This window comes from Pantherophis guttatus, chromosome 4, assembly GCF_059756535.1.
Source record: "Pantherophis guttatus breed Tessera chromosome 4, ASM5975653v1, whole genome shotgun sequence".
Taxonomy (NCBI): Eukaryota; Metazoa; Chordata; class Lepidosauria; order Squamata; family Colubridae; genus Pantherophis; species Pantherophis guttatus.
Genome location: NC_142066.1, coordinates 157,151,567 through 157,162,438, shown reverse-complemented (window position 1 = coordinate 157,162,438; position 10,872 = coordinate 157,151,567). Strand labels below are relative to the sequence as shown.

At 45.6% G+C, this 10,872-nt stretch overlaps 1 protein-coding gene across 2 annotated transcripts in view; it reads left to right on the top strand.

Annotated features, from left to right (window-relative positions):
* Window positions 1–4: 4 nt before the first annotated feature.
* Window positions 5–10,872, top strand: part of KIF9 (kinesin family member 9) — a 35,756-nt gene continuing 24,888 nt past the window's right edge. Inside the window, exons 1-9 of one of the 2 annotated variants that reach the window (XM_034404498.2) lie at window positions 5–240; window positions 3,570–3,676; window positions 3,774–3,939; window positions 5,145–5,251; window positions 5,759–5,983; window positions 6,679–6,762; window positions 6,901–6,993; window positions 7,482–7,629; window positions 9,673–9,737. In XM_034404498.2, the coding sequence (XP_034260389.1) occupies window positions 3,581–3,676; window positions 3,774–3,939; window positions 5,145–5,251; window positions 5,759–5,983; window positions 6,679–6,762; window positions 6,901–6,993; window positions 7,482–7,629; window positions 9,673–9,737 (984 nt within the window). In that variant the 5' untranslated portion in view covers window positions 5–240; window positions 3,570–3,580. The remainder of the gene's footprint in view (window positions 241–3,569; window positions 3,677–3,773; window positions 3,940–5,144; window positions 5,252–5,758; window positions 5,984–6,678; window positions 6,763–6,900; window positions 6,994–7,481; window positions 7,630–9,672; window positions 9,738–10,872) is intronic. The other variant, XM_034404497.3, reaches the window with a different exon arrangement.

Here is a 10,872-nt window from a genome sequence, read left to right as displayed (position 1 = left end):
GCCCGTCGCCTCGGCAACAGAGCCTTACGGAAGAAGCCGTCGCCAGGGCGACGGCGTGCTCCGCGCATGCGCCGTTGCCCCTCGCTCCCTTTAGAACCGGTCCTGAGGCGGCGGGCCTCCCTGCGCCGCTGCTGCCGCCACCGCCGCCTGGGAGCGGGTCCTACTAGGTCGCGACGGCGGATGGCGGCTCTCGACGGGAAGGCCCCGAGCCAGGATAGGGTGCAGAGCCGCAGAGGCAAGGTGGACCCTCCGCTCCCTCCCCCCCCTCCCTCCGGGTCCCCCCAAATGAGTCTGGGGGCGCTTCGGGGGGAGAAGAAAGGGCCTCTGAGGGAATCTCTGTTCTGCCTGGTCTTCCCGCTCTTTTTCCTTCTCTCTGAGAGCCTCTGAAAGCCCCTGAGGAGATTTTTTTCCTTTTTCTTTTTTCTTTTGGCAGCCCTTCCCTTTATCTTTATCTTTTAATTTGGGGGGGAGGGGCTTTTAATTGTAAGCAGCCCAGAGTGCGTCTGTCTATCATCTATCTTTATTTATAATTATCTATTTATAATCTATCATCTCTATTTATAATCTATCATCTATCTATCATTTCTATCTATTTATAATCTATCATTTATCATCTATTCTATCATTTCTATTTATAATCTATCATCTATTCTATCCTATCTGTCATCTCTATATAATCTATCTATCTATCATCTATCATCTATTCTATCTATTCTATCATTTCTATCTATTTATAATTATCATCTATTATCTATATAATCTATAATCTATCTATCTAGTCTATTCTATCTATCATTTCTATCTATTTATAATCTATATATTTATAATCTATCATCTATTTATTCTATCTCTATTCTATCATCTCTATAATCTATTTCTATCATCTCTATGATCTATCATCTATCTATATCATCTATCTCTACCTATCTATCATCTTTATTGTATCATCTATCTATCTATCATCTATCGATTATATCCATTATCTAATCTATCCCTTTCTATAATTTCTGTCTGTCTTTATCTCTCTCTCTCTCTCTCCATCCATCCATCCATGCATCATACATACATATTATTTCCATCCATCCATCCACTATATATGTCTATTCTATCTAATAACTATCCATCCATCCCTCACACATATCTATCCTATCTATCCATCATGCCTATTATCTCCATCCATCCATCCACCATATATATCTATTCCATGCGTCTACGGTAATATCCATGTATCTAATATCCATGTATGTAACATATTTTCATCCATTTTACATGCCTATTATCTCATCCATCCATTCCATCCAACCATACGTTTTTTCTTTTATCTTCTATCTATCCTGTACCTACCTACCTACCCATCTACCAATCATTTATCTATCTTTATTAATTATCTATATTCTGTTGTATTGATCTGTCATCTACCCATATTTATTTATGTTGCATCTATTTTCTCTATCACTCCACCTATTGCATCTATCTATCTGTTAGCTATCGAATCTGTCTTTTGCATCTATCATTACTTCTAAATGAGATTGGCGACACATAAATCAAATAAATAAATAAAATTTATTAATTATCAATATTCTGTCATTGGTTGATCTATCATTAACATCTATCCCTACATTGCATCTATCTTTCGCATCTCTATTAATGATTTATATTCTGACTTAATGACCTATCAACTAACATAGCATCTTTTGCCTCTCAATTGCATTCTGTTTTACTGATCTAATCTGTTTATTGCATGGTTTACCTTTTGCATCTGTCATCATCTACCTATCTCTATTATTTATATTTGTCTTACTGATCTATCATCTTTTGCATCTATTATCAGTTTTCTAACCATTCTGGTTAATTATCTATATTCTTGATCTATCATCTATCACATCTTTCTGATTGCATCATTCATATCTATCTGTCATTAGGATCTATCCGTTATTCATCTATATCTATCACATTTAGAAACTGCCCAACTCTCACAGGAGAACTTTGGGCAGTATACAGTTAAAATGTTAAAAACATAAAAGCTGAATATAAAAGTTAAAAGAGAGGCGAGACTAGATAAATTCAACCTTACAAGGCCAAGGAAGGACTTATAGGGCACTCATTGGGAGTTGACTAGCCTATAACTTACATTACTGAATAAATAAAAATATTAAATTTCCCTCCTAATTACTGTATTTTTTGGACTATACGATGCACTGGTGTATAAGACGCACCAAGATTTTGAAGAGGTAAGCAAGAAAAAAAAAGTTTTTGCCCTTCCTGGCTCCCAGAAGCACTCTGTAGGCCTCCCAAACCCTTTGCGTGTCCCGCTTTTCGCAAGAACGGGGTGTGCAAAGGGGTTGGGAGGCCTGCAGAGTGCTCCTGAAGGCTGGGGAGGGCAAAAACGCGAAGCATGGGGGGTTTGGGAGGCTAAAAATGGGGGGGGGGTTTTCCCACCCCAGCCCACAGGAGCACTCTGCAGGCCTCCCAAACCCTCTGCGCACCCCGTTCTTGTGAAAAACAGGCCTGTTTTTTGCCCAATTTTCACACAAACGGTATTTTTGCCCTCCCCAGCCCACAGGAGCACTCTGCAGGCCTCCCAAAGCCTCTGCACACCCTGTTTTTATGAAAAGCAGGCCCGGGTAGGGCTTCGGGAGGCCAAAAATGGCTGTATTCAGTGTATAAGAAGCAGCAACATTTCCACCCTCTTTTGCGGGGGGGGGGGGGGGGAAGTGCCTCTTATACTCCAAAAAGTACAGTAATACAGATGGTCCTCAACTTACCATTTACCCCAAAATTTCCATTGTTAATTGCTGCAGCAATTCACTTAACAACTGCGGCAAGAAAGATCCTAAAATGAGACGAAACTCCTAGTAACAACCATCGTTGCTTAGCAATGGAAATTTGGGGCTCAGTTGCGATCATACGTCAAGGACTACCTGTGTGCATTTTTCAAACCAATATAATTGTAATCCGCCTAGAATTACTTTGAGATAAGATAGGTGACGTATACATTTTATAAATAAAGGAATAAACCCTCCGATACTGTGCAGTTAGAGGAATCCAGGCTTCACAGATAGTCCTTGACTCACAGCCGCAATTGAGCCCAAATTTTTGTTGCTAAGTGAAACATTTGTTAAATCAATTTTGTCCCATGAATGTAATGAAATCCCTGCAGTTGTTAAGTCAATAACACAGTTGTTCAGTGAATCTGGCTTCCCCATTGACTTTGCTTCTCAGGAGATCACAAAAAGGAATCCACATGGCCCTGGGACATTGTGATCATCATTTTGTCTGTCTGTCTGTCTGTCTGTCTGTTTGTCTCTCCTACCCATTATCTGATCTTTCTGTCTGTCTTATCATTTATCTCTGTATGTCTGTCCATCCCTCCATCCATCCGTTTTATGGCCATCATATATATGAACCCATTGCCGAGGATCTGAATTTTGATCACCTGACCGCAGGGATGCTGCAATGGTCGTAAGAGTGAAAAATGGTCATAAGTCACTTAGTCAGTGCCGTCGTCACTTCAAATGGTGACCAAACAAACTCGCAAGTCAAGGACCACCTGTATTTCTTTCCCCCAGACCTCACGACCATGGACATCAATTCGAAGAAAGTGAAGGCCTTCACGCGGGTGAAGCCCACGGCCGACTTTCCTCAAGACGTCATCAAATTCGGAGCCGACAACAAGGTAAAAAAGAGGATCAAAAGTTTCTCCTCTCGGTCCTTTTTTCACTGGTGAAATGGATGCGCCTTAAAAGAGGAACTCACCTGACTTCCCGTTCCAGACGATCGAGGTTCACGTTGAGAGGGATCTTTCCAAAGGCATCGTCAACAACAAGCTGACCGACTGGTCATTTAAGATGGACGGCGTTCTCCACAACGCATCGCAGGACGTGGTTTACGATGCAGTCGCCAAAGAGCTCGTCTCGCAGGCCCTGAATGGCTATAACGGTAAACCATTAATGATCGCCGTTAACAGAATAACAGAGTGGGAAGGGACCTTGGAGGTCTTCTAATCCAACCCCCTGCCATTTCAAACAATTGACTGTCCAGTCTCTTCTTGAAAACCTCCAGTGACGGAGTGCCCACAGCTTCTGGTGGCAAGCTGTTCCACTGGTTAATTGTCTTCACTGTAAGGAAATTTCTCCTTAGTTCTAGGTTGCTTCTCTCCTTGATGAGTTTCCATCCGTTGCTTCTTGTCCTGCCCTCAGGTGCTTTGGAGAACAGCTTGACTCCCTCTTCTTTGTGGCAGCCCCTCAAATATTGGAAGACTGCTCTCATGTCACCCCAGGGGTGGGTTTCAAAACTACCAGTTTGCTTGTAGGCGTCCCATCACCATTATAGGTCATGGTGGGAGTACAGCGGGGCCCCTTATTGTGCACAGAAGTGTCCGTGCGGAGCCTCCCGCTGCCGCCACTAGTAGTTTGCCGATCCGGGGCAAATCTGTAGCAACCCACCACTGTGTCATCCTTAATCCTTCTTTCCACTAAACTAGACATACCCAGTTCCTGCAGCCGTTCTTCACCCTAGGATGGCATTTTTTGGCAGCTATTCCATGTATCAGCATTGATACGGATTCATTGCAAGCTAGAATTAAGGAGAAAATTTCAGGACAGTGGGAACAATTAATCAGTGGAACAGCTTCCCTCCAGAAGTGGCGGGTGCTCCGTTCCTGGAGGTTTTCTTGAAAACTGGACTGGGCAACCATTTTGTTTGAAAAGGGATAGGGGTCTCCTCTTTGACCAGGGGGGTTGGACTAGAGCAGGGGTGTTAAGCTCAAGGCCCGGGGGCTGGATCCGGCCCACGGGGCCACCCTGGAAACAACAAAGAACCAGTCCCCGGTGCCTCTGCCAGTGAAAACGGAGCTTGGGAGGGCTTCCCAAGCTCCGTTTTTGCTGGCAGAGGGTTGCAGGAGGCCATCGCAGCCAAAACGGAGCTCGGGAGCCCGTTTTCACTGGCAGAATGCTCAGGCCACCACTGGCGCCCCCTCAAGGTCAAACACAGCCCTGATGCGGCCCTCAATGAAATCGAGTTTGACACCCCCAGACTAGAGGACCTCCAAGGTCCCTCCCAGCTCTGTTATTATTCGGAACGGAGGTTGCCACCTCTAGGAAAGAGCCAGAACCGTTCTCTGTTGACCCCAAACCATTCCCTAGGGACCGTCATGTGCTACGGGCAAACTGGAGCCGGCAAGACCTTCACCATGACGGGAACCACCGGAAACTTCAAGCACAGGGGGATCATCCCTCGGGCTATCCAGCAGGTGGTTGATAATTATTTATTTATTTGTATATTTGTGAATGAATGCATGAATGAATGAATGAATGAATGAATGAATGAAAATTTGCATGCCCCCCCCCAACTCAGGGACTCCAGGCAACTTGTAACTGTGAATAGAAGTTAAATTAAAAAATCAATAAACTCCCACTCCCTCTCACATCCACCCCACCCCCCCAATGACAACAGTCAAACCCACCATTTGATAGACTCTGTATCACCGTGGGGTCCCACTTAGGCACAAGAGCAACCTGGGAGACTTTGGGCCAATCACCAGGAGACGGTGAATTCTAGTCCTGCCTTAGGCACAAAAACCAGACTTTCCCCCTCTCTCAACCCAGCCCACCTCACAAGGTTGTTGTTGTGGGGAAAATGGGAGGAGGAAGGAGTATTAGGCGTGTTCCCTACCATGAGCTAATCAAAGAACAAAGGCCGGATAGGTACGTAGGTAAGTAGATAGATAAGATTCGAATGAGCTCCCTTTTCCCTCTAGGTGTTCAAGTCCATGGAAAAGCACAGCAGCCAGTTTATCACCGCCCGGATTTCTTACCTGGAGATTCACAACGAGGTCATCTCGGACCTCCTCCCCTCCCTCCCTCTCGGCTCAGAGAGCGACCTCCCGTTGTCCATAGTGGAGAACCCCCAGGGGGTTTCCGTCAAAGGCCTCTCCATCCATCCTGCTCCCAACGAAGAAATTGCCTTAAATTTCTTGTTTGAGGTAAGGGAACCCACTCTCTTTATTCTTGTTATTTGTTTATTAAATTCACGGTTGCTGAGGGCCTGATTTCCGATCATCTGATTCTGGGGACATTGCAACAATTGTTAAGCGGCCGTAACTCGCTTTTCCCAGTGCTGTCATAACGTCCAGCCATCATTAAACTGTCTATCAGGGTTACAAGTAACACCCCCAACGAAACCAAACTCCGAGGCTTGAAATTCCCCAAAGCTAACTTTTCTTGGAGGCCTCATATTGGCACAGCTGGGAAAAGCGGGATTTTCCCCACCCCAAAGACAGTCCGGGCCCCTCCGCCACCTAAGGTCTCCCACACGTCCAATCAGGCCCCGCCCGGAACAGAAGCTCTCTTTCCAATCTCCTCCGCACAGCTGCAGGGCCCCTCGGCCTTGACCTTCTAGGGAGAATTTTGTTTTGGCTACGTGTCTTCTTCCCTCTACACTCTCCCCCCCCCCACTCCCAACTCCCCACGGATGGCTTCTGCCAGGCCTGGAGCCTGATATCTCAAAGGTAGAAAGATGGCTTCCAGGTCTGACACTGTCGTAAATCGAGGACTAGCTGTATTGCATTTTTATGCACTTCAGGGCTATTGGATAGCGAATTCTTTTTAATTCCGCTTTGGAAGCGATCCTGAATAAATGAATCTTCTTGCTGCCTCCATTCTTCCCTTTCTCTTCTAGGGCGACACCAACAGATCAGTGGGTCAGCATGCCCTGAACAAGCATTCCTCTAGGTCTCACTGCATCTTCACCATCTACATCGAGGTCAGTAATGGTGAAACTTGGCTTAATGCCCGTAGCTTCTAAAAACTCAGCAGCCTGTGATTCAAAGTGTCATTTTTGATCTCTCATATTTGATATGACATGATATGATCTCATATCATATTTGATCTCTCGCTTCAGTGTCATTCGAGAATCCTTTCCGACGCCAGATACGTCACTTCTAAAATTAATCTGGTCGATCTCGCGGGCTCGGAGAGGCTGTCGAAGAGCAAAGTAAGACAATAAAAGTCACATTTTGAATTCACGAAGTGGCTTTTAAACCAGGGGCAGTGGGCAATCCTCCGCTTAACGACCAAACCTGAGCCCAACCTTTCCAAGACGGTTGTTAAGTGAGTTTTGTGCCATTTGTCTTACCACCGTGGTTAAGTGAATCACTGCCTTTGTGGAATTAGTGACACGGTTGTTAAACGAATCCGGCTTCCCCATTGACTTTGCTGGTCAGAAGGTCACAAAAGGGGATCACGTGACCTCCCCCCAGAGGACACTGCGACCGTCATAAAAGTGAGTCGGTTGCCAAGCGCCCAAACTTTGATCACGCGACAGTGGGGGTGCTGCAATGGTCCTAAGTCTGGAAAAAGGGTCATAAGTCACCTCTTTCAGTCCCGTTGTAACTTGGAACGGTCACTCGATGAACGGTTGTAAGCCGAGGACCACCTGCACTCTTTCAGATCCATTGACCAATTTTTTTTCTTTTCGAACAGTCGGAAGGGTTTGGGCTGAAGGAAGCGACTTACATCAACAAATCGCTGTCGTTCCTGGAGCAGGTGGTCATCGCCTTGTCGGACTGCAGCCGGGACCACGTCCCCTTTCGACAGAGCAAGCTGACCTACATGTTGAAGGATTCCTTAGGTAGGGATTTAGGATTCAAACCCCTGTGAAGCTCTGATTCCAGGGTCGTAACCAAGCGAGGTTGTCATCTGAAGCCCAGTTTAACGTTAAGCGCAATTGGCCTTATTGGACCTGAGTGCAGCAGCAGCAGTCTGCTCAATAATGCCAGGATGGCAATCAACACCTATAGGAAACAAGGCAGAATGATTAAAAAGGGTTCTTGGTTTCAGGTGCTTCTGATCAGGCGGTAGATTGTAAGGGTGACTCCGAAATAAAATTTCATTGTATTTTATCTGTATCTTAAAATTATTGTATTTTATTCCATTTTCATCTTAGATTGTATCTTATTCCAATTTCATTTAGATTGTATTTTATTCCAATTCCATTTTAAATTGCTTTTATCAAATTTCAGTAATAATTTGTCTCTGGAACTGGGCACTTCGATATGGCCCAAGGGCAATGGTGGGTTTCAAAAATTTTTTGCTACTGGTTCTGTGGGTGTGGCTTGGTGGGCGTGGTCTGGCTTGGTGGGCGTGGCAGGGGAAGGATACTGTAAAATCTCCATTCCCACCCCACTCCAGGTGAAGAATGCTGTAAAATTTTTGTCCCCAATCCAGGGGAAGGATACTGCAAAATCCCCATTCCCTCCCGATTAGCTGGGACTTGGGAGGCAGAGAATAGATGGGGGCGGGGCCAGTCAAAAGTGATATTTACCGGTTCTCTGAACTACTCAACATTTCCACTACCGGTTCTCCAGAACTGGTCAGAATCTGCTGAAACCCACCTCTGCCCAAGGGCTAATCAATCAATCAATCAATATGTAATAAAAGATAGAACAATTAAAAAGTGTTCTTGGTTATAGGTGGTCCTCGACTTAGATCCATGCATTTAGTGACCGTTTGAAATCACAACGGCACTGAGAAAAATGACCTGTGATCTAAACTCAGAGGCTTGGCAACTGATCCATATTTATGACGGTTGCGGTGTCCCAGGGTCGCGTGATCCCCTTTTGCGACCTGCTGACGAGCAAAGTCAGTGGAGAAAGCCAGAGTCACTTAACAACCGTCTGACTGACTTAACTGCAATGGTTCTCTTAACAACCGTAGCAAGAAAGGTCGCAAAATGGGGGCAAAACTCACTTCATAGTTACCTCGCTTAGCAGCAGAAATTTTGGGCCCAATTGCAGTCATAAGTTGAAGGCTACCTGTACTCTACCTGGGGCCACCCTTGAAAAGTATCCAGGGATTCAGCTGGCTCAAATTTCAAAGGTCTGTATGGCCTTCGTGCAAGTTTAGATTTGAACACAGGTCTCTCCCCTCCTGCAGGAGCTGCCCTTCTGCTTCAGTTCAAGGTGCTGGTTGTCACCTTCAAAGCCCTACTTGGGGGAGGGGCAGGTTGTCTGGAAGACCCTCTTTTCCCAGTTTACATCTACCCAACTGAGCAGGGAGGAAGATGATGTTAGAAATCCCCTCTTGAGATCCATCTGGTGGGACTCAGAACAAGGGCCCTCTCTGTGGTGGCTCCTTCCCTGTTATTTGGAGGATCATCTTTCCCCAGTTACATCCACCAGAGCCACCAGAGCGGGGAGGCAGGGGATGTCCAGTCCGCTCCCACAGAGAGGGTCTCCTCAGGGTGCCATCGGCCAAGTTATGTCGGCTGGCGACACCCAGGGGGAGGGCCTTCTCTGTGGGAGCCCCTGCCCTGTGGAATGAACTGCCCCCGGAAATGCGTAAGATCTCCGACCTCCGGGTGTTTCGCTGCGCTCTGAAGACCCTGTTGTTCCGCCAGGCTGGACTATTAACGTTTTAAATTGGGGTATTTTAAATTTCTGGGATTTTAATTGGAGCCTAATTATTTAATGATTTTAAATTTTAATTGTTGTTTTGTTTCTGTGTTTTTAAATAGGCTGTACACCGCCCTGAGTCCTTCGGGAGAAGGGCGGTATAGAAATAAAATTATTATTATTATTATTATTATTATTATTATTATTATTATTATTATTATTATTATTATGTCGTGGGTCTCCCCTCTCTTAAGGAGGTCCCTCTTTTTCTTGTTTCCTAGGTGGGAACTGCAACACTGTCCTTGTGGCTAACATCTGCAGTGAGTCCATTCACATCGTGGAAACGGTAAATGCCAGATCAGGGATGGATGGGTGGGTGGGTGGGTGGATGCATGGATGGAAGAAGGATGGATGGAGTGATGGAGGAATGGAAGAAGAATGAATGAGTGGGTGGGTGCATAGAAGGATGGATGGATGGATGGAAGGAGGGATGGAAGAAGGATGGATGGAGTGATGGAGGAATGGAAGAAGAATGAATGAGTGGGTGGATGCATAGAAGAATGGATGGATGGATGGGTGAATGGATGGATGGAAGGAGAGATGGAAGAAGGATGGATGGAGTGATGGAGGAATGGAAGAAGAATGAATGAGTGGGTGGATGCATAGAAGGATGCATGGATGGATGGATGGAAGAAGGATGAGTGGAAGGATGGAAGAAGAATGGATGCATGGGTGGATGAGTCTTCGGAGAGGGATGGCATATAATTTGAATTGATTTGATTTGATTTGATTTGATTTATATGCCGCCCTTCTCTGGAGACTCAGGGTACCTTACAATGCGTTAAGCAATAGCCTTCATACTTTGGTATATATTTTATACAAAGTCAGTTTATTGCCCCCACAATCTGGGTCCTCATTAAATTAAATTAAATTAAATGGATGGATGGATGGAAGAAGGATGGATGGAGTGATGTAGGAATGGAAGAAAATGAATGGGTGGGTGGATGCATAGAAGGATGGATGGCTGGGTGGGTGAATGGATGGATGAAAGGGATGGAAGAAGGATGGGTGGAGGGAGGGAGGGATGGAGGGATGGAAGAAGGATGGATGGGTAGGTGGATGCATGGATGGATGGATGGAAGAAGGATGGGTGGAGGGATGGAAGAAGGATGAATGGGTGGGCGGGTGGATGCATAGAAGGATGGATGGGTGGGTGTGTGAATGGATGGAGAGATGGAAGAAGTGTGGGTGGGTGAGGGGTGGATGGATAGATGGATGGATGGAGGAATGGAGGGAAGGATGGATGGAAGAAAGATGGGTGGGTGGAGGGAGGGAGAGATGGAAGGATGGAGGGATGGATGGATAAGGAGATAGATGGATAAGATCTATCATTTGGTCGCCACGATGAAAAAAAAATGTTGAGACTTTGGAAAGTGTGCAAGAAGAGCAAGTAGGGGACTGAAACATATGAAGAATGGTTG